Source organism: Myotis myotis, unplaced genomic scaffold, assembly GCF_014108235.1.
Source record: "Myotis myotis isolate mMyoMyo1 unplaced genomic scaffold, mMyoMyo1.p scaffold_m19_p_11, whole genome shotgun sequence".
In the NCBI taxonomy this organism is placed as follows: domain Eukaryota; kingdom Metazoa; phylum Chordata; class Mammalia; order Chiroptera; family Vespertilionidae; genus Myotis; species Myotis myotis.
The window spans coordinates 11,878,859-11,902,789 of NW_023416315.1; the positions used below are offsets into that span (position 1 = coordinate 11,878,859).

The 23,931-nt window shown below is 41.4% G+C and overlaps 2 protein-coding genes across 8 annotated transcripts in view; one reads left to right on the top strand and one right to left on the bottom strand.

The window, feature by feature from the left end:
* LAMB1 (laminin subunit beta 1) overlaps positions 1 to 8,597 on the top strand; it is a 74,511-nt gene extending 65,914 nt beyond the window's left edge. For 2 of the 6 annotated variants that reach the window (XM_036327505.1, XM_036327504.1), the window contains exons 32-34: positions 6,110 to 6,286; positions 7,827 to 7,986; positions 8,183 to 8,325. In XM_036327505.1, the coding sequence (XP_036183398.1) occupies positions 6,110 to 6,286; positions 7,827 to 7,986; positions 8,183 to 8,319 (474 nt within the window). In that variant the 3' untranslated portion in view covers positions 8,320 to 8,325. The other 4 variants (XM_036327506.1, XM_036327507.1, XM_036327508.1 and 1 more) reach the window with 4 other exon arrangements.
* Positions 8,598 to 12,306: 3,709 nt separating this feature from the next.
* The window catches only part of DLD (dihydrolipoamide dehydrogenase), a 28,632-nt gene continuing 17,007 nt past the window's right edge, over positions 12,307 to 23,931 (bottom strand). The window contains exons 9-14 of one of the 2 annotated variants that reach the window (XM_036327510.1): positions 16,518 to 16,708; positions 15,655 to 15,825; positions 14,940 to 15,129; positions 14,384 to 14,521; positions 13,162 to 13,251; positions 12,307 to 13,069 (exon numbers count right to left, since the gene is read on the bottom strand). In XM_036327510.1, the coding sequence (XP_036183403.1) occupies positions 13,004 to 13,069; positions 13,162 to 13,251; positions 14,384 to 14,521; positions 14,940 to 15,129; positions 15,655 to 15,825; positions 16,518 to 16,708 (846 nt within the window). In that variant the 3' untranslated portion in view covers positions 12,307 to 13,003. The remainder of the gene's footprint in view (positions 13,070 to 13,161; positions 13,252 to 14,383; positions 14,522 to 14,939; positions 15,130 to 15,654; positions 15,826 to 16,517; positions 16,709 to 23,931) is intronic. The other variant, XM_036327511.1, reaches the window with a different exon arrangement.

The window sequence follows — 23,931 nt, forward strand, 5'->3', positions numbered from 1 at the left end:
TTTCACGTGCATTTAATGCTTTATTGTAAAAATCCTCTCAAAGTAATACAAACATAGTTCTTTTTTAATCAGTTCTCTAAGCAAATTTTTCCTTCCAATTTTAGGAATGTTCATTTTTTATAAAACTAGGTGAAGGAAGTTGGTGACTCGCCTAATCCTTCCCCATTTTTAAGATTAGATGCTCCTAGTACTACCAGCCATCTCAGGCTAACCGCCCTTAATGACTAGTAATACCTGGGAGATGGTTTATTCAAACTGCCTTCCTGCCATTAGTTGATACAAACCTCTATTGCTCTCAGTTTAGACAGGCCCGGCAGTTTAGCCGCCACTTCCTCTTAAACTGTGAGCACCAATAAAGCCTTTTCTTGAGGCTACATGTTCAAATTTAGAAAATTATGTTCTAACACTATAATTATTTTTCAGTATGCTAACATGAACAGTATTTCAATATTTTTTTAAATTACTGTTTTGAAAAGCAAGTTAAAGTATTAATCAAATTTTAGGTGAGGTGTATTTGCCTTAATGATGCATGTTAATAATGGTCTGTTTCTCAGGGAATGGGGGGGACAATAAGTGTTTTAGGTTAGTGACAAGAAATTAAGACAACTAAGTATGCTAATGAAAAGCTTGTCAGAACCAATTCACTCATCCATCTATGTGAGGCTAATGTGCTGAGTGTCCAAACGTCCGACCGGTCACTATGAGGTGCAATGACCACCAGAGGGCAGATGCTCAGCACAGGAGCTGCTGAGCTGCAGTGGTTCTTGGGTGACGCACCCCAGAACCAGAGAGGAGGGATCCCAATTCCTCACCGGGTTGCGCGATTCCACCTTCGGCTGTGGGTTATGTTGTTGCTGAGGCACTGTCGGCCCCGAATCTGGTTTACTGCACACTTGCATTTGCGTTCCACACCCTGTACGACAGCAACTTTGCAGAGTGCCCTCTCGCACTCCAGGACCCCTCGGGGGGTGTCAGAGTTGGTTTCAGCCCATAACCCCAGGTCAGGCGGAGGGACCCTACCGGCCGGAGTGACCCTGCTCACTCCGCAGACACTGGGGAGGGACCACGAGAGGTTGGCTCCAAGGCGTGTCCAACCTGTCTTGCCCAGTCGCACCAGCCACCTTGTAATTAATTTTCTTTCAATGTGCAGGAATCTGTGCACCGGGTCGCTAATAAAACTATTAAGCTTATCTCCTATGAATTATAACTACTCTAAGAATTTTTCTTTTTTATTTTTTTAGCTTTTTAAAAAAAATAATCCTTTATTGTTCAGATTATTACAGTTGTTCCTCTTTTTTACCCCCCCATAGCTCCCCTTCACCCGGTTCCCACCCATTGTCCTCATCCATAGGTGTAAGACTTTTGTCCAATCTCTTTCTCTACCCCCCACACCCTTTCCCCCCGCCCCCCCGAGAATTGTCAGTCCACTCCCTTTCTATGCCCCTGATTCTATTTACCAGTTTATTCCGTTCTTCAGATTTTTTATTCGATTTTTAGATTCACTTGTTGATATGTATTTGTTGTCACTTTGTTGTTCATAATTTTTATCTTTACCTTTTTCTTCCTCTTCTTAGAGAATACCCTTCAGCATTTCATATAATACTGGTTTGGTGGTGATAAACTCCGTTAGCTTTTTCTTGTCTGTGAAGCTCTTTATCATTCAGAATTGAAGGTCAGATAGCTTTGCTGGGTAGAGTAATCTTGGTTGTAGGTTCTTGCTATTCATCACTTTGACTATTTCTTGCCACTCCCTTCTGGCCTGCATAGTTTCTGTTGAGGAATCAGCTGATAGTCGTATGGGTACTCCCTTGTAGGTAATTAACTGTTTTTCTCTTGCTGCTTTTAATATTGTCTTTTGCCCTTGGCATTTTAATTATGATGTGTCTTGGTGTGGTCCTCTTTAGATTCCTCTTGTTTGGGGTTCTCTGCGCTTTCTGGACTTGTAGGTCTATTTCTTTCACCAGGTAGGGGCAGTTTTCTGTCATTATTTCTTCAAATAGGTTTTCAATATCTTGCTCTCTCTCTTCTTCTGGCACCCCCATAATTCAGATGTTGGTACGCTTGAAGTGGTCCCAGAGGCTCCTTACACTATCTTCACATTTTTGGATTTTTTTTTCTTTTTGTTTTTCCGGTTGGTTGTTTTTTGCTTCCTTATATTTCAAATCTTTCGACTTGATCCTCTCTTCTGCTGTTGGATCTCTGTATATTATTCTTTATTTCAGTCACTGTATGCTTAATTTCTGATTGGCCCTTTTTCATATCCCTGAGGGTCTCACTAAATTTCTCAGAGGTTTCTAGAAGATTCTTGAGTAACCTTAAACCGTGGTTTTGAACTCTATATCCAGTATTTTGCTTTCATCCATTTCTTTCATTTGTGACTTCTTTGTTGCTGCATTTTGGCTGCTTCCCTGTGTTTGTTTCTATGTACTGGTTAGCTGCTAAGTCTCCTTGAGTTGATAGAGTAGCCTTGTGTGGTTGGTGTTCTATAGGGCCCAGTGGCTCAGCCTCCCCAGTCACCTGAGGTGGATGCTCTTGGTGCACCCCTTTGTGGGATGTTTGCGCAGTCCTGTTGTAGTTAACCCTTGATTGCTGTTGGTATCACTGGGAGGAATTTACCTCCAGGCCAACTGGATGTGGTGACCAGCTGTGTCTACACTGGAAGATCTGTTGTGCAGGAAACACCCTCATGGGGCAGGACTTGCTTCAGTAGGGCTTTGGTGCTGAGTCTGCCCCTTGAGTGTGTCTCTTATGGATGTGAAGAGTTGTAATCCATTATCATCTCCAAGGAGGTGCAAGGTCAGCCACTGTCTGGGGCCACCCAGCAGGAGCTACAGAGACATCTGCAGATTCCTCCTTTTTGTATGGGGTTTGGAAGTGCCCAGACGAGGCCCAGCTGTGAAGAAAGGCCGTTGCTGCTGCCAGGTAGTGGGCCTTCTTTTGGAATCTCTAGAGTTCTCTGACCCAGCTGCAGTTTGTTTTAGGCGAAAGGACAGGCTATTCATATGCAAAAGCCAATGCGCACAGCTTGGGTGGGTTGTAAATTGGGTGGGGTCTCTGGGAATCACCAGGGCAGAGCGCAAACAGCAATGGCTGCCCTGAACCGGAGAAGTCCCTGGTTCTCCGCGCCCCACGCAGGAACAATGATTACTGCAAGCACCTCTAAGAGTAAGCCGCCCTCACGTTTCTGTCCTAATGCCAGACAGTCTAGTTTCTCCCCGTGTGTCTGGGTCCCCCCAAGTCTCGCCTGTAACTGGAGTTCAAAGCAAGCGGGAGCTTGTATCTCCCTCCCAGTTTAAAGAACAGCACATCCGCCCTAACAGGTTTGGCTCAGTGGATAGAGCGTCGGCCTGCGGACTGAAGAGTCCCAGGTTCGATTCCGGTAAAGGGCATGTACCTTGGTTGCGGGCACATCCCCAGTAGGGGGTGTGCAGCAGGCAGCTGATAGATGTTTCTCTCTCATCGATGTTTCTAACTTCTCTATCCCTCTCCCTTCCTCTCTGTAAAAAAATAAATTTTAAAAAATAAAAAAAAATAAAAATAATACAATAAAGAACACCACATCCAGTGCCGGGGTCCTGCCCCAGCAGGTCCAGGGGTCCCCAAAGGCGTGGACGGAGTCGGTGAAGAAGGAAGGACACGGAGACAGTGTTCAGTTGATCAGCAGTCTAGCCAGGATCTCTAGCCAGGATCTCCAGCCAAGTTCTGGTCTGGATCTCCAGCGAAGTTCTGCTTCAGATCTCCAGCCAGGTTCTGTGTCCATGTTCTCTTGCTAGGTTCTCCAGGTTCTCCAGCCAGGTTCTGTAGCCATGTTCCCTCGCTAGGTTCTCCAGCCAGGTTCTGTAGCCATGTTCCCTCGCTAGGTTCTCCAGCCAAGTTCTGTCCAGGTTCTCCAGCCAGGTTCAGTCACCAGGTTCTAGTCAGGTTCTCTTGCCAATTTCTGTAGTCAGGTTCAGTCCAGGATCTTTTGCCATGTTCTCTCGCTAGGTTCTGTCTCTAGGTTCTGAGGCCAGTTTCTGTCCAGGATCTTTTGCCATGTTCTCTCCAGCGAAGTTCTTCTGTCTCTAGAGAACGTTCTGTGTAGGCTCTGTGCCTAGGTTCCGTCTCTCCTAGTTCTGTGTTCTAAGCTCTGTATTCTAAGTTCTGTGTCTTGCTGTCTTATTACATCTGTATTTATACCAGTTGATTCAATCCTATCAATCTCTATTCCAAAGGTTAGGGCGTTTCTTATCTCCATTCCAGGGAGTAAAGATTATGTAGCTTAAGCATGATTGTTCGTAGTTAAAGTGATTAATTACCCGCCTGGCACTTAGTTAAGAGGTTTTATTCCCTCCCTAACTTCAGGGGAAAATCCCTACCTGGGGAAACAACCTTTCTCAGAGAGGAGACCTTGGTTAAAACACATAGTGCCAAGAGGGTGAGCAAACATATTAAGAACAGTATGCCATATATGCCAGGTCCCTTGAAACAGCAAGCATGGACCGGCTCCCGGCAATCCAGGTGCCAGCACTTTCTTCGTCTCTGCACCTCTTACCGGTCTCAATGCACTTTCTTCACTTCTCTAGTTGTAGAATTTCCACTCAGCCAGCTTTCCCGCGGTTCTGGGTGGTAGTTGTTCTGCCGTTTAGTTGTAATTTTGATGTGGTTGTGAGAGGCAGCATATATAGGTGATTACCTATGCCGCCATCTTGGTTTATCCGCCTCTAAGAATTTTTCTAAGTTAATTAGTAGATGAACTTTTAGGTTAAGAATCATTTGGTTTGAAATACAAATTTTAGTTTCACTATGGCATTATTATTACTCAGAGATAATCCTATGGAAATAGACCCATCCTTAAGAATCATTTCTAAGAAAAAGGGAGTGCTGAGTGAAACTGGTTTTTCTATCTATCATGAGCCAGATTGCTTACTTTGGCTAGTCTTAAAAAAAAATTTAGCCGAAGCCGGTTTGGCTCAGTGGATAGAGCGTTGGCCTGCGGACTGAGGGGTCCCGGGTTCGATTCCAGCCAGGGGCGTGTACCTGGGTTGCGGGCACATCCCCAGTGGGAGATGTGCAGGAGGCAGCTGATCGATGTTACTCTCTCATCGATGTTTCTAACTATCTCTCTCCCTTCCTCTCTGTAAAAAAAATCAATGTTTATTCATTATACTTTGAAAAGAAATCAAATGTGGATTTTTCGCTAGTTGCCCAGATGATGTGTTTCCCCTAACTTTATTTACAGCTCCCATTTCCCAATCCTATCAGTAATTGTGCAGTCTTAACATTCCTGGTCTCTATGTCCTCAGTAATTAACTTTACAGGTAGTTTCTGAAGTGCCATAAACTCCATTACTAGAGTTTCCTTTCAAGTTGATAGAAAAAAATAAAGGTGACTGGAAGTTATAATTTTCCCACAAACATCTGGCAGTTTATGTGGAAATCCCCCTTCTCACATCTGTTTATTTGTGCTCATTGGCCAACATTTGCAGATGTCCTTAAAGTGCTTCTCAACACATCAAGCTGCCTGGGGTGGTTCTTACCCTAAGGAGAAACTTCATGTGCATTTCAGCCTAGATCACCAGAAGTACCAAAAGAATATAGCTAACACACTGTATGCGGGAAACGTATTTATACGTTTTACGTTGACTGGTAGTAGAGCGCGGGACACGTATTAATACGTTTTTTATAGACTAGCGGTAGAATGCGGGTAACGTATAAATACGTTTATTTTTATACTTTTTTATTGCTCTAAAGGGATGGTAACATGCAGATATACGAATTCCAAAGGACAAAATTTGGGTCTCTAACACATACAATGGTAAATTATGTATGTACTTCCAGGTATAACGGTAATCAATCTATTCAACTGCAAAAATGGCCCGCGCCACCTGTTAGCACGCGATAAAAACTACCCGCAAACAATGTGTTAACATGAGATATGTCAAACACCATTTAAAGTTGGGCACTTTACTATGCTTCCTTGAATTTATATTTTCTTTTTAATAATTACTTCTTTTCGTCTAGAAAAAAATGGCATAGCAGTCTTTTAAATCTTCCTAGTAACTTATGTTCATAGCACTTCCTACCACCTCTTAGGTTAATGGCTTGCTGAATGACTGACACTATATTTTTAGATTGAGTCTGAAACAGCAGCTTCTGAGGAAACCTTATTCAACGCCTCCCAGCGCATCAGCGAGCTGGAAAGGAATATGGAGGAACTTAAGCGGAAGGCAGCGCAGAACTCTGGGGAGGCAGGATATATTGAAAAAGTAGTCTATGCTGTGAAACAAAGTGCCGAAGACGTTAAAAAGGCAAGTACATCTCTGTCACTTCATGGCTGTGTTGGTCAAGGAGCAACTAGTCTCACTGCCTTCCTTGGGATTAAGGAACACGGCCCTAATATGGTTAGTTATCAGAAACTTCCAAATGACATGTCCCGACAAAGCAGTCTTTAAAGACACAGATGGAAAAGAATGGAAGTGGATATGAAAAGTATCCAATAAGCATGACCTAGATCCTCAAATCCAAACGTAGACAGGGTTTGGAAAAATGAAATTAAGTTAGGGGTGGAAGTCTTAAAACAAGCATATTGAGCATCTATTTCTGTATTTCAATCAGGAAGATCTTTAGGCATACAGTATTACCTGGCCACTTGAGGAATCATTAAAGAGTTCACAACAGAGACCAGCTAGTAGGAGGGGAACCAACATCTCACCCCTTCCACACTCATTTTGAATTAAACCCCCCTTCTCGTGCTTCTCACTGGAAGGTACTCTAATTTTGCAGAGAAAATCTCACATGATGCAATTTTTTCACCAAGAAGCCAAGTAATTTATTTCTAAATTGTCTGGGTTTTATTTCCAAGGAACCCTTTTAAACTTTTGGGGAGAATGTTCACACTGTAGGGAGTTATAACTAAAATTAATTTCAAGACTTTTCTTGAAATTACTTTGGCTTTGGGGTGGGAACTTGTATCTCCCTCCCAGTTTAAAGAAGAGCACATCCAGGTGCCAGCTCTTACCGGTCTCAATGCTCTTCCTTCACTTCTCTAGTTGTAGAATTTACACTCTACCCTATACCTCTTGGGTCAGGGAAAAGAACAAAACAATAAGAAAATTTCACTTCCACGTCTTTTCCACTCATTTCCTGCAGTTCTGAGAGCATAAATTTCCCAAATAATCTTCTTACAGATCATTTTGCATACATGACATTGATTACAATAAATAGGAACAAAACCCCTTGACATGAAATTCCTATTAACAATGGCTATTGTTCAAAGTGTTTCTCAAAAGAATCACTTGTAACCATCTTTCCAAACCTACACCAATTTCTCCTCTTAACCACCCACATATGCTATCATCTCACCCTTCCTTTAATTAAACCTGTCTTTTCCCCAATTTCTTAGTAACAAGTCTCTACAAACCCTAAATTAGTCAAGAATCCAGATGGCCCTCCTTCCATTTCTTCAAAATGAGCCCTTTTTGAAATTTAAATGTTTAGATCTCAGCACATCTACTTTTGAGAAACTCCTACTCTCTCTACAATGTCTCCATGGAAAAGTGCTAATCAGCAGGAGAGGGCTTAGCCCTAGAGACCTGTTAAAACTCCAAAATGTTTTTAAAAGTTATATCAATATTGTATGTAATTCCACTGTTTCAAGATTGTTTTCAATTGTTTACCACTGAATAGCTTGAAGCCTGAGCCCCCTTGATAGGGGCCCTTAATCCAGAATGCTTGCTGTCCAAGTTAATACCTATGTGACCCAAGCTTGCCACAATTATACTACTGTTCTTATATGTAATTACTGACACTAACATTATCACTTCGTTGTGTCTAAATGTGGGACTGTAGACTCTGGATGGTGAACTTGATGAAAAATATAAGAAAGTAGAAAATTTAATTGCCAAAAAAACCGAAGAGTCAGCTGATGCCAGAAGGAAAGCTGAAATGCTACAAAATGAAGCAAAAACACTTTTGGCTCAAGCAAACAGCAAGCTTCAGCTCCTGAAAGGTAGGTCTGTTCACCTAGGTTCATGCTTTCACAAAGCATTTTTAAATAAATACATTAATAGTTTTTTATTTAAAAGGTGAAAATCCATTCACTTTGTCTCAGGCACTTAATAAAACCTTATAAGCAAAGATAATTATTAGGTTTTGAGATCATCACAGTATAAATTGCTCAGACTTTTTCTTTTTCTCTCTCACAGATTTAGAAAGAAAATATGAGGACAATCAAAAATATTTAGAAGATAAAGCTCAAGAATTAGAAAGACTGGAAGGAGAAGTCCGTTCACTCCTGAAGGATATAAGCCAGAAAGTTACTATTTACAGCACCTGCTTGTAATGAAGGAGGAAGGGCTATAAGACAGCTGAGGTGACCAAAGTAAAATAACTACATTTAAAAACTGACTTACTGATCTTCAAAGTAAAACTCATGGCCTATTTAATGTTCTTAATCACCATACATTTTGTATGGAGTTTAATAAAGTATAGTGCTTTTGTATAAATATGTTTAGTATATTTCTTAAATTGTTACTTTTACTGATTTTAGTGTTCATGAATCCCTTGAACAAAGAATGTTATTTTCACTGTAAAGATGGATTTATAAACCAGTTGATTGCCTCCATGGAGCCCAATGTCTGTTGTCTATAAACAAGCTATTATTCATCTCTTTGCTAAGTCAATATCCTCCATAAATCCACCCCAAACCACGTCCCAGGCTAGACCTGGAGCTACTTGCACAATTTCAGTAGCTGCTTAGCTGCTCCAATCTCCAAAACTCCCACAGTATTCCTTGCTCTAGGAAAAAGAACAAAAAGCAATTTTTAGAAAACTGTGGCTTTTAGGTATTACCACCTAGAACACGTTCGGGGTTGCTCTGGGGAAGGTTTAAATTAAAGTGGGCCAGAGTTTAGAAAGTACAGAATGAGACCGTAATTTCTCAGCTTTTATATTATATTTTAACTCACAAACTACAGATTCTTTGCTAAGATCTGTAGGTGAGGCCAAAACAATCATATGACAAAGAAAATAACGGGAATACAATTGCCAAGCCTGTGCCAACTTTATAGCTGAGCTGGCTGGGTAGCAGGCCAAGCCCTGGTTTTCTCACACATTCTTCAGCAACCATTCTGTGTACTACTTACCCACCCACACATCTAACACAGCTGCATTTGAAGCTGGGCCTGAACAAAAGTTATGTAAACAGCTGTAATTTAAACAATAAGGCAACTTCCCTCTGGTTCGAGGCAGTTATTTGTCACTTTAAGAAAGTGGTCCTACCGCATCACCTACTAGAGAAACTATTTTTTCCCCTATGTATTACACTGTCACTACTTCCCCACTCCCATACAGCTAACCAACCAAAGATCTCACATTGAAACTACGAATTTTAATCAGCTTAATGAACTGGACAATGAGCTCAGCCCCACCTTTCACAAGCCAAGAAAGTATTTCAAACTTATAAAACAAATTTTAAATCTTCACTTACTGTTTACTCAGGCCCACCCCAATAAATTTGCATTCCTATATTGAATGGGAATCTTTAAAGTTGAATTTAACTATTACTTTGTGTCTCTCTATAGCTAGGACTTCGTATTAAATTGTATTTCAGTATTCTCTAATTAGAAACTTTTTCCCTAGAGTTTGAGGTTTAAATAAACTAGCACTTCACATAATATTGGGATTTCAAAAAAATGGCAAATAGCATATATCTGACCAACACTCTTGCTGATAACTGCAAACTGTACACAAAATGTGTTTTCCCCCCCTAAAGATATTAGAGATTAACCAAGCAGGCAGAGGGGAGTTGACACTGAAGAAAGATCAACACTGTATGAAATTCCCATTTTTAACAATTTTTCACTTGAGGGGAGATCCCAATAAGTGGCAACTTTTAGGCAGAAGCCAAGTTTTACTGGTTCAAGACTAGGAGGACAGAATTTAGGGCAACCAAAGTAGTTGAAATATGAAGGAGGGAAACACCAGAAAAGCAAGAGGCACAGGAGAGGACCCCCAAATTGTGCCCAATCTCTGGTTGACCAGATAACTATACATGCAATGAACAGACAATCAGGTGAAGGTAAAATACCCGAATAGAGATCTCGGCAGCTGTCCCCCACAAAGAAGTTAACTGCCCACTGAAACAAAAAATCACTATTTTTAAGTATGTAACGAAATCCAGAATCTTTACATAGTATCATTCATAAGAATCATGTACAATCCAGGATTACTGGACATAAGAAAAAGGAAAATATGACCCATATATAATATGATTAAAACCTGAAAAATACTGCCGAAGCCGGTTTGGCTCAGTGGATGGAGCGTCCGTCGGCCCGCGGACTGAAAGGTCCCGGGTTCGATTCCAGTCAAGGGCATGTACCTGGGTTGCGGGCACATCCCCAGTGGGGGATGTGCGGGAGGCAGCAGATCGATGTTTCTCTCTCATCGATGTTTCTGACTCTCTATCTCTCTCCCTTCCTCTCTGTAAAAAATCAATAAAATATGAAAACAAAACAAAACAAAAACCTGAAAAATACTAAAGATTCTCTTTTTAGCTGATCAACTGATGGTATTACATTCTATACAGCTTTCTGCTGATAAATTATATTCTCCCAACGTTTCCTTAAGACTAATATAACCTTTAAATTTTAATCAAATGAATATCTAGTTTGCCTATTCCTAGTATTTGAAGACAGCTTATTTTCCTCTTTAAATTCATGCTATCCCAAATTGGAGAACTATTTAATCTAAAATGATTCTTAAATTTAGTTAATACATGCAAAAGCCTATTTGTCATTTAACACCATTAAATATTTCAAGAAAGGCCATCTTAAATATTTACCAATAAATAAAATTTTTTGTATAACTTTAAAGAAATATAACTTTAAAGAAACAGTTTACACTTTAAAGAAACAGTCATTTACCCAGCCAAGAACACAATGAAAATCTACATAGGAAAAGACACATTAAAGATTCGCTTACATTGTTTCTCCAAAAGTACAAGCTAAACAGTTTGTAGGTATCACCAAAACAGGTGGAAGGGTAATGACCTTTTAAATGTCTTAATACTACAATGTGGAAGAAAGGTACATCAAGTTTGTAAGAGCTACTAGTGGCCCGGTGCATGAAATTTGTGCGGCGGGGGGGGGGGGGGGGGGGGGGGGGGAGGTGTCCCTCAGCCCGGCCTGCACCCTCTCCAATCTGGGACCCCTCAGGGGATGTCTGACTGCCGGTTTAGGGATCAGGCCTAAACCGACAGTTGGACATCCCTCTTGCAATCCGGGACTGCTGTCTCCTAACCACTCTGCCTGCTGGCCTGATCACCCCCAACTGCCCCCCGCACCAGCCTGCTTGCCCTCAACTGCAACCCCCTGCTGGCCTGCTCGCCCCTAACTGCACCTCCTACTGGCCTGTTCGCCCCCAACTGCCCCTCCTCCGTCGGCCTGCTTACCCCCAACTCCCCCCACCCTGCTGACCTGCTCACCCCTAACAGCCCCCCCTTGCCGGCCTGATTGCCCCCAATTGCCACCCCCTCCACCAGCCTGATCGCCCCCAACTGCCACCCCTTCTAGCCAGCCTGCTCGGCCCTAACCACCACCATGGCTTTGTCCAGAAGGTCTCCCAGTCTAATTAGCATATTACCCCTTTATTAGTATAGATAATAAAGAAAATAAGCCCTGGTCAGGTGACGCAGTCAGTTGGAGTGTTGTCATATATACCAAAATATTGCCAGTTTGATTCCCTGACAGGGCACATACCTAGATCGCGGGTTCAATCCCAGGTCAGGGTGCATATTGGAGGCAACTGATCAATGTTTCCTTCTCTCTCTCTTTTCCTCTCTCTAAAAATAAAAAATTACAAACATATCCTTGGGTGAGAATTTAAAACAAAAAATTGAGCTTACAATGTAATACAGTATGGATGGACCTGGAGATTATTATGCTAAGCAAAATAAGCCAGTCGGAGAAAGACAAGTATCACATGATCTCACTTATATGTGGAATCTAATGAACAAAATAAACTGATGAACTAAATAGGTCCAGAGACATGAAAGTATGGAACAGACTGACAGAACTCAGAGTCAAGGGGTGATGGGGATGGAAAGAGGTAAGCAAAGAAATTACATGCATAGTCCATGGACATAAACAATAGTGCAGTGAAGGCCCAGGGTGGGGCAGGAGCCAGGTGGAGGGGGGTAAAGGTTAGGGAGAGAGGGAATGGAAGACATCTATAATACTCTCAACAATAAAAATAAATTTTTTAAAAAAGTAATAAGAATGCACAAGTAGTCATAAAAGAACTCAGATTATCTTGATATCCACTCAATAAATGAATATTTAAGAAATGTTTATTTTCATATCTTCATTCCCCATTATAATACATGAGTGGCTATTTAACATTTGAATACCTCCTAAATGTGGTTAACTATATACTTCAGACTACAGACTTTGATGGTAGTTTAAAAATCTAAACACGTAAATTCTACCTCTAAACTGCAAGAATTTCGGTATTAAATAAACCAAGTGAGAGACAATCATTTTTTATTTACATGAGTTCAGTTTATACATATTTAAATCTTATTTTAATGACTGACTCTTATGTCCAATACTGAAAACCAAGTTTAAAATAACTTGATCACCTTGCTTCAAACATACTTTCACATACCATACTCCAGCTCCATCCATGTAATAAGTAAATCCAACTTTACTATACCAGGGATAAAAGCTAGTTAACAAATTCACTGAGGTTGAACCTTATACAAACAGCATGGAAATATGCGTTAAAAAATTTTCCAGAGTGCTACTATAAGTAGCATTTCTTTTGCAATATTAATGTACTAAAACAAAATATTAAATTTATTTAAAATGTAGCTATGACATTATTCCATTCTGTTCCAACCTGTTAAATACCTTCCAAAAGTTTCATAATTCAGTCCTAGAATTTCTTGGAGCTGTGAGCATATCCTGTTCAGAAATGTGATCTCTTAAACACTCTCAGGAAATTTCAGAAAAATATAATCTTCAAATTTAAAAGTTGATTGGTTTGCCAAATGATGCAGCCAGGTTTGCTTCTCTAAAAGCTTCTGATAAGGTCTGCAAGAGGAGAAATTTAATATTAAAAATCAAGGACTTGTGTCAGAAGAAAAGAGAGTAGCTATTAATTCTGTTATGTTGTTAATAATTACCGGATGTGCATGACAGACTCTAGCTATATCTTCACAGGATGCTCCATATTCCAATGCAAGAGCAGCTTCATTTACCATTTCACCAGCACCCTTTAAAATAGTAAGCCAAAAAGTAATTTTATTTCCATGGCAAAAACAACTACACACTAAAGGAAGATTAGTTGTAAGAGCAGTTAACTAACTTCTTCCACTCACTCAGGAAAAGCTTAATAGAAAAAGGTGGCACAGAAGTCAAGAACTTGGACTGTGGATTCAAATTATATCACTTACTACCTCAACTACTCACAGACTACTTCATTATATTTATTTGCCTCAAAAATGGGAATAGCAAATTCCTACCTCATAGAGTTACGAAAATTAAAGTTAATGCATTTATTTAGGAAAGATTACAGAGTAGGAATTCAAATGTTCTACTTTCATTACTGTTACATCAGATACCTAGGGCGAGGGCATGCTTCAGATTTAGTGGTAGGGAAAGGCTTCTCTTAAAAGGTAACACGAGCTGAGACGCAAACAATAAAGGAGCCAATCACACAAAGTAGAGGCAGAGCATTCTAAGCAAAGGGTATTACTATAAACACAAAGGTTCTAACCAGGAAAAAAATTTGACCTCTTATGAAATCGAGAGAAAGTCCAAAAAGGAAAAGTAGAAAGAGATGAAGCAGAAAGGTAGGCAGGACCAGATTCGGGGAGGATTTGTAAGTCTTCAGTTGAAAAGAAACTTGGTGAGTGTGAAGCAGGCATATGGTGCATGTTTTAAAAGAATAATTAGCCCAGCCAGCATGGCTCAGTGGTTGAGTGTTGACCTATGAACCAGGAAGTCACAGTTCGATTCCCGGTCAGGGCACATGCTCAAGTTGCTGGCTCGATCCCCAGTGTGGGATGTGCAGGAGGCAGTAGATCAATGATTCTCTCTCATCCTTGATGTCTCTATCTCTCTCTCCCTCTCCCTTCCTCTCTGACATCAATAAAAATATATTTTTAAAAGAAAGACTGTTCTAAAAGAATAATCATGGCTGCAGTGTGGAAAGTATATGATACAGTGGGCAAAACTGAGGGTGATGCTGGTACCTTGCTAGAAATGGTGCACAAAGCAGCCATATTCAAACTTTACTGGTAAATATAACCTCAGAATGTAAATACTTGGTGGTTTTAAATCAATCTACTAAATAGCAATGCTTTCCAAAAACCCTCATGAAATTTCTGGTTTTACAATACTCACTGGTCCTAGAATATGTGCTCCCAATACTCTGTCTGTTGATTTGTGCCCAAGAATCTTCACCATGCCATCTGTGTCAGCATTTGTCTTAGCTCTGCTGTTAGCAGCAAATGGGAATTTCCCAATTTTGTACTCAATACCCTGTGAAAGACAGAAAAATGACAACCTACATAAACTCTGAAAAAGTTTATTCCCATTGGTGAAACCATCCGCCATTTGTTCAGAAAATAAATGCCAAGAAAGTAATTCTTCACAGAACATACAGAAGGAAATACCAAAAGACTTGTTAATGAGATATATTTTGGTATAAACACAAACAAATGCCAATTTCAATCCATCTGTGTATATGTCAAAGCCAAAATGAAAAGCTCTAGAATTAGTTTTGGAATGCAGGCAAGTGAATGATCTCCTTCATGACACTAAGGGAAAAATATATAAACTAAAAGTATAATGTTCTACATAGTAATTAAAACACATTAATATATTAATAACTCTCAGCCGCCAGTATCATAACTCAATTCACACACATTGGAGTATAGCTACCCTAGTGCACCATTACCTCTTCCTTCAACTGCTCTTCTGATTTGCCAACCCAAGCCACTTCAGGGTGTGTGTAAATCACTGATGGTACACAATTGTAGTCAATGTGCACAGCACCACCAGCCATTCCTTCAACACAGATAATGCCTTCATCCTCTGCTTTGTGAGCCAGCATTGGACCAGCCACCACATCACCAATAGCATAGATACTACAACACAGATCAAAAGAAAGAGTAAACTTCTGAAAGCACAGATACTCATCTTCAGTTATGCCATGTTCCCAAAATCTTAGGTTCTAGTTATTAAGTCACCCAAAAATATATTAAATTCAGCTCTTTAAATATCAAAGTTTGGGTTCTAATTTTCAGTAATGAAATTAACTATTTTGCTTTCACATATAATTTACTATTTTTCCCCAAAGCCAATGCAATTTTAAAAAATGTATTTTATTGATTTTTTTACAGAGAGGAAGGGAGAGGGACAGAGAGTTAGAAACATCGATGAGAGAGAAACATCGATCAGCTGCCTCCTGCACACCCCCCACTGGGGATGTGCCCACAACCAAGGTACATGCTCCTGACCTGAATCGAACCTGGGACCCCTCGGTCCACAGGCCGACGCTCTATCCACTGAGCCAAATCAGCATTTTTAAGCATGACAGAAGTCTTATTTTCAAAGTAGTGTTTGACATAAACTTCAAAATTATTGAAAATGCAGTTAATTATGCAACTTACTTTGGAATTTTAGTCTGGAATCTGGAATTGATTGGAATTCTACCTCTAGGGTCTAGTTCGATGCCAAGCTCTTCTAGACCCAAATTCTGCGTAAAAGGTCGTCGGCCAATGCAAACCAAGAGGACATCACAAGTGATAACTTCAGCTTTACCACCAGCAGCAGCTTCAATACTAGATAATGAACAGTGTTACAACTGTTAAACACACTTCTACATAAATAGCTGATAGACTTGGAAATTTTAAGACCAGACAGTTCTCAAGTATTGATGACACTTCTAATAGTGTAAGTTTATTTTATTAGAATTATAACATAGGGTCAGACGATGAAAAAATATACATATTCCCTTGAGGTCTATCATTAAAATCTTAAAAAAAAAAACAGACAGTATAACACAGGTTAAGAAAATAGGTCTTATAGTAAAAAAGATCCAAGTATAAGTAGTGACTCTGACACTAATTGTGTGACCATAGGCAAGTTAATAAGTTATAAAAGTGTTTAATAAATAGAGTGCCAGGCACATAGTAAATCTAGTTAATAATACTGATTTCCCTACATACCAGTCTAAAAATATTGAATTCATTTTACTGAGTCTTGTGAGCTTAAATTTTCTGAATGTATACTATGAAAAAGAAACTACACTAATCATTGTAACAATGATTACAATGAGAACACTGAATTACTTTTTCTACCATCTTCTTAATTATGAATTTCAATAGACTGATTTAACAATACTGAGTTATACTAAGCAATAAAATGGTTTTATATTATAAAATAACCTAAAATTATAAAATACTGAAAGGCTGATAATTTTTCTTAAAGAAAAAGATGAGGATATCATCAAAATCAAATGTAGCATACTTACGAAACATCAATGTTTCCATCTGACTTCTTGGTAGCCCCAGTAACTTTTGTATTCAATTTAAATTTAAATCCTTGCTTTTGAAGGATGCGTTGAAAGTTTTTAGATATCTCCATATCAATTCCAATTCCACCAACATGACCCAAAAACTCAACTGCTGTCACATCTGCACCAAGTCTTTGCCAAACCGAACCCTGCAAATAACAATAAAAAAATCATGAATCAAGATTTCTAGAGCAACTGTTTACTGAATTATCTTAAATAATTTATTACAACATTATTTTCTTTGTTATTATGTTCCTATTAGAGGCTCTGAGCTTTAACACTGTGGTATTTATAACTTTATATATTTATTCACTCTATTCACTCAACGTTTATTGAGCACCTACCATATGCTAGGCTTATATCCCAGTAGAGAAAAATAAATAAAATTCATAAAGAAGATGGTAAAGTGCTATGAGAAAAATAAAGCAGGAAGTAGAGCTAGGACTATTGAAAGGAAAGGAATTGCAATTTTAAATAGTATGACTGGAGAAGGCTTCACTAGCAGTGACATTTGCCCAAAGACTGGAAGAGAAGGAATGAACTATACAGGCAACTGGTCCAGAGAAGAACAAGTGGGAAGAAAGGCCCCATGAGGGGGAAGAAGTACCTCTTAATGCTACTAATTTCTAACGCTTGAGAAATATTAATACTACCTCTTAATGCTATTAATTTCTAACACTTAAAAAATATTTTATTTTCTCAACAGAGAAATGTTTACTTTTTCATTGAAGTTATAATTTAAACTGAATGCTGGTTTTTTAAAGAAAATTTTAAGCCCTAACCTGTTTCACCCAGTGAATAGAGCGTTGGCCTGTGGACTGAAAGGTCCCAGGTTCAATTCCAGTCAAGGGCACATGCCCGGGTTGCAGGCTTGATCCCCAGTAGGGGGCATGCAGGAGGCAGCCAATCAATGATTCTCCATCATCATTAATGTTTTTCTCTCTCTCTCTCCTCCCCTCCCTTCCTCTCTGAAATCAATAAAAATATCTACACTAATAAAAGAGAAACATGCAAATTGGTGTCACTCTGCTTCGCCCACCAGCCAATCAGGATGAGTATGCAAATTAACCCAACAAAGATGGCAGTTAATTTGTATACGAAGGCTCAGAGCGAAGACTGAAGACAACTGAAGACTAAAGAGGCTTGGCTTCTCTGCTGCGGCCGGAGCAAAGGCCTGGGTCCCAGAGGAAAACCAGTGCCAGCAGCCAGGGGAAGGAAGGCCTATTGCACGAATCTCTTTGTGCAACGGGCCTCTAGTTATTTTATAAAAAGAACATTTTAACAATTGTAACTTCTGAATAATTATATGTAAAACAAGCAAGAGGATGTAAATAACAAGCATATATAACAATTAACTCAAAATGGATCAGGAACCTAAGTGTAAAACATAGAACTATAAAACTTCTAGTTTGTGATCTTGAGTAACACTAATACTTCTTAGCTACTACAACAAAAGCACAATCCATAAAAGGGAAAAAATGTATAGAAAGTAACATCTTACAAAATTAAAAACTCTTCAAAAGACAATATTAAGAACACAAAAGAGGACAATGACATCAGCATCACAGAGTGAGAAGACCCTTGGTTTTTGCCCTTAAAGTTACAAGTTGGACAACTATAATTCAACAAATGATTGATTCCCTGCTCAACACACAAACATGTCTGAGAGATCCATGCATCAAGCCAATGAAGGTGGATGTAGTAGAACGAGCATGGAAGGTAGAAGGGAGAAAAACAGACTGGGCTGCAGATGCAGTTGAGTGTCTGCCACAGCCCCAGCTTATGCAGCAGAAGTCAGGCTGCAGCCCTAGCACGGTAGTCCATAGGGCCGGGGGGGCAGAAGCACCATCCTGGCCTGAGTGGCCAGCACCCATTGCAGTTTAACCTGGCGACAAGGGTGGACATGCAGTGCAGCGGTGTGACAGCAGTAGACTAGTGCCCACCATTACTATCAAGCCGCGCCCCCCCAACCCATCATGGCAGAACCCAATAGAGGCAGCAGAGATGCCTCAGCACAGCTTGGTTGACAGCCTCTAGTTACAAGGAGCCAGCACTGGGAACTCGAGGCCCAGAGCCCCATCACCAGCCATACCCCATTACAGTGATAATACCCTAAGGCCAAGGCAACCTGGACAGAGAGAGGATACCTACCTCCAGAGGTAATACTAGTACAAGGCATTTTTCTAGACCAAGACCACACCAACCCACCAAGATCTCTGAGGTGCCAGGTAAGGTAAGAAAAAATAAAAACCACTATAGCACCATCTACTGGACAATAAAAGACAGACCTCAACCTGTTAAATTGTTAAGAACAGAACAGTATCTAAAAAAGAAAATTCACTACCGCAAATGACCAGGCAGAGAAGCAATCCATCAAGTACCATAAATATCAAGGTAACAGGGTAGGTCAGAATGAAAATGAGAAGTCCCCAGAAACCAAACTCAGAGACATGGAAGACTGTGATTTAAATGACAGAATTCAAGACTGCAGTTATGAAAAAAACTAAGTAAGAAACAAGAAAACATAGAAAAGCACTTCAATGAGCTCAGGAATAAAATCAACAACAAAAAAGGGGTACTGAAATAAGAGAGTGAAACTATCTATACCAATGGTTCTCAACCTTCCTGATGCCGTGAACCTTTAATACAGTTCCTCATGTTGTGGTGACCCCCAACCATAAATTATTTTTGTTGCTACTTCATAACTGTAATTTTGCTAGTTATGAATCGTAATGTAAATATCTGATATGCAGGATGTATTTAGGCGACTCTTGTGAAAGGGTCATTTGATCCCCAAAGGGGCCGCGACCCACAGGTTGAGAACCCCTGATCTATACTAATAAAAGGGTAATATGCTAATTAGACCGGGAGACCTTCTGGACAAAGCCATGGTGGCAGGGCTGAGGCAGAGGCAGTTGGAGCGATCAGGCCAGAAGAGCATGGCAGTTGGGGGTGATCAGGCCAGTTGGGGGGGGAGGGGGCGGTTGTGGGGGGCCTGATCACCCCCCAACTAATAGGGGGCAAGCAGGCCAGCAGAGGGGCAGGGAGTTGGGGACGAGCAGCCTGGCAGGCAGAGGGTTAGGGGCAATCAGGCAGGCAAGCAGGTGAGCAGTTATGAGCCCGTGGTCCCAGACTGTGAGAGGGATGTCTGACTGCCGGTTTAGGCCTGATCCCACAGGGCCTAAACCGGCAATCAGACATCCCCCAAGGGGTCCCAGATTTGAGGGGGTGCAGGCTGGGCTGAGGGATACCCCCCCCCATGCACGAATTTCATGCACCAGGCCACTAGTCCTATATAATAAAAGGGTAATATGCAAATAGACCAAATGGCAGGACAACCAACCAACCAAAGGGTAATATGCTAATGATATGGTAAGGCTGCTTAACCGCTCACTATGACGTGCACTGACCACCAGGGGATAGATGCTCCAAACGGTAGGTTAGCTTGCTGCTGGGGTCTGGCCAATCAGGATTGAGCAAGATGGGCCGGACATGCCCTGGAGCTCTCCTGCAGTCCCTCCCCGGCCTAAACATGCACTAGTGGGGTCCTTCAGCCTGGACTGCACCCTCTCACGATCCAGGACCCCTTGGGGAATGTCGGAGAGCCAGTTTCAGCCTGATCCCACAGGCCACTCCCCTTGGGAGGGTGTCAGATGCAGGGCTCATGGCTGGCGAGCGCTGCTGTGGCAGCACGAGCCTCTTGTGATCGGGACTGATTGGCACAAGCCCACAGCAGGCACAGTGGGGCTGGGGTAAGCAGGAGTAGCAGGTAGGTGCTCCAGGTGGTGTTGGACTGCGGGTTTTGGCCCGATCCCTACAGGCCACCAAGAGGGACCCCACCTGTGCATGAATTTGTGCAACGGGCCTCTGGTAAAAAATAACCAAACAGAAATTCTGGAGCTGAAGAACTCAATAACTGAGACAAAAAATGTTTTAGCCTGGAAGATGGTGGCATAGGTAAACACCTGAAATTGCTGCCTTGCACAACCACTTCAAAAATACAACTAAAAGACAAAATGGACATCATCCAGAACCACAGGAAGGCTGGCTGAGTGGAAATTCTAAGAGAAAAGCACACTGAGATTCAGAGAAGGTGCAGAAGTGCAGAGGTACGGAGTCACGTGCGGAAAGGGCTGGCAACTGAGGATGCGGTTGTCTTTTTCAATCGGGAGGGAGACACACGCTCCCAACTGCTCTGAACTCCAGTTCCGGCTGAGTCTCTGGGGACCCAGACTCATACGGGGAGAAACTGGACTGTCTGGCATTGGGCAGAACTCGAGGGCGGCTTTCTCTCGGAGGTGCTTGCAGCAATTACCGGGACACTGAGACTTGGGGCCCCTTAGGGTAGGACTGAGGATCAGCCATAGCTGTTTGCTCTGCCCTGTTGATTCCCTGAGACCCCACTCCACCCAAGCTGTGCGCAGAGGCTTCTGCATATGAATGACCTGGCCCTTTGCAATCTGAAAATTACCTAACAAACTGCAGCTGGGTCAGGGAAAACCAGACCATACAAAAGAAGGCCCAAGGCCCCACAGCAGCTTGCACTGCTTCACAACTGAGCCTCATCTGGCACCTCCATACCCCAAACAAAGTGGAATCTGCAGATCTCTGTGTAGCTCCTGCTTGGTAGCCTCATGCAGAGGCTAAATTAGCACCCCCTTAGAGATCCAAAAGCCAGTGTACCCAGTGGTCAGAGTGGGACCATCCAGATTACAACTCCTCAGATCCATTAGGGACACACTCGGGGCAGACTCAGTGAGCACCAAAGCCCCACTGAAGCAAGTCTTAACCCAGAAGGGTGTCTCCAGCACAGAAGTTATCCCACCATAGACACAGCTGATTCTCACAGCCAATTGGCCTGGAAGTCAATTCCTCCCAGTGATACCAACAACAATCAAGGCTTAACTACAACAAGACTGTGCACAAACCCCACAAAGGGGTGCATCAAGAGTGTCCACCTCAGGAAATTGGGGAGGCTGAGCCACTGGGCCCTATAGGACACCTAGCACACAAAGCCACTCTATCAACACAGGCATGCAGCCAAAATGCGGAGACAAAGAAGTCACAAATGACAGAAATGGAGGAAAGGAAACTACTGGATATAGAGTTCAAAACCATGGTTATAAGGTTACTCAAGAATTTTCTAGAAACCACCGATAAATTTAGTAAAACCCTCAAGGATATGAAAAAGGACCAGTGAAAAATTATTAAGCATACACTGACTGAAATAAAGAATAATATACAAAGATCAAACAGCAGACAAGAGGATCCCAAGAGTCAAGTCAAAGATTTGAAATACAAAGAAGCAAAAAACACCTAACTGGAAAAACAAAAAGAAAAAAAAATCCAAAAATATGAAGATAGTGTAAGGAGCCTCTGGGACAGCTTCAAGCGTACCAACATCCAAACTATAAGGGTGCCAGAAGAAGAGAGAGAGCAAGATAATGAAAACATATTTGAAGAAGTAATGACAGAAAACTGCCCCCACCTGGTGAAAGAAATAGACTTACAAGTCCAAGAAGCGCAGAGAACCCCAAACAAAAGGAATCCAAAGAGGACCACAGCAAGACACATCATAATTAAAATGCCAAGAGCAAAAGATAAAGAGAGAATCTTAAAAGCAGCAAGAGAAAAACAGTTACCTACAAGGGAGTACTCATACAATTGTCAGCTGATTTCTCAAAAGAAACTTTGCAGGCCAGAAGGAAATGGCAAGAAATATTCAAAGTGATGAATACCAAGAACCTACAACCAAGATTACTTTATCCAGCAAAGCTATCATTCAGAATTGAAGGTCAGATAAAGAGCTTCACAGATAAGAAAAAGGTAAAAGAGTTCAACACCAACAAACCAGTATTATATGAAATGCTGAAAGGTATCCTTTAAGAAGAGGAAGAAGAAGAAAAAGGTAAAGATAAAAATTATGAACAACAAATACATATCTATCAAGAAGTGAATCTAAAAATCAAGTGAATAAAAAAATCTGACGAACAGAATAAACTGGTGAATAAAATAGAAACAGGGGCATAGAAAGGGAGTGGACTGACAATTCTTGGGGGGAAAGGGGTGTGGGGGCGTGCGGGAAGAGATTGGACAAAAATCACACATATGGATGAGGACGGGAGGTGGGGGTAAGGGTAGGGGGGGTGGGAACTGGGTGGAGGGGAGCTATGGTGGGAAAAAGCGGAACGACTGTAATAATCTGAACAATGAAGATTTATTTTTAAAAAAATAAAATAAAAAAATGTTTTAGCCTGGAAAACAACAGACCAGATGGAAGAGAGAATTAGCAAGCTTGAAGACAGAAACCTAGAAATGACTCAGGTGGAAGAAGAGAGAGAAGTGAAAGTTTAAAAAAAAAATCAAAGAGCAATATGAGAACTACCTGACTCCATTAAAAAGATCAACATAAGAATAATAGGTATACCAGAAGGAGAATCGAGGGAGAAGGAAACAGCGAGCCTATCCAAACAAACAATAAGAACTCCCCAAACCTATCTATGGAAAGAGCTGGACCCTCCAATTCAACAAGCTAAAAGAACACCTAATTATCTCAATGCAAAAAGGCCTTCTCCAGGACACATTATATAAAAACTGTCAAAAGTTAACGACAAAATTTTTAAGGCAGCCAGGGGAAAAAAGACTGCAACCTACAAAGGAAACCACATTAAATTATTATGAACTAGAGGCTCAGTGCACCAAATTTGTGCACAGGTAGAGTCCCTAGGCCTGGCCTGCAATCAGGGCCAATCTTCCCCAGCTGCCGGCAGCCGGCCCCATCCCCTGCCGCTGCCGCCGCCACCACCACCACCAGTCACTCTCTGTGTGTGGTATGACCTGTGGAGCGATGCGGCCCCGGCGCTGCACATGTCAGCCACCACACCCCTCCTCCGGGTTCCTGGTTCCCCACTGGGCGATCAGAGTCTGCTGGCCGGGGGGAGGAACCGAGAGGTTGACTGGCAGGCCCGAATTGAGGCCTACGGGTTGGGGGTAGCTCTTGGATTGAGTGCCCCCAGTAGTCAGTGCACATCATAGCCAACCAGTCGCTCCACTGTCTGGTCGGTTTGCATATTATCTAGATTTTTCAACAGAAACCTACAAACCAGGAGAGAATGGAATGAATTATTCAAATATAGAAAGAAAGAAACCTCAAGCCAAGAATAAGATGCCCAGCAAAGTTATCCTTTAGATCTGGAGGACAAATAAAGGCTATCCCAAGCAAACCAAACCAGAGGGAATTTACCAAAAACCTACAGTATAAAGTGACATAAGCCAGTCAATGAAGGAAAAACACCACATGATCTCACTCACTCATGGATAATAAAGACCATTATAAACTTATGAATAAAAATAGATACAGAGGCAGAGCTGC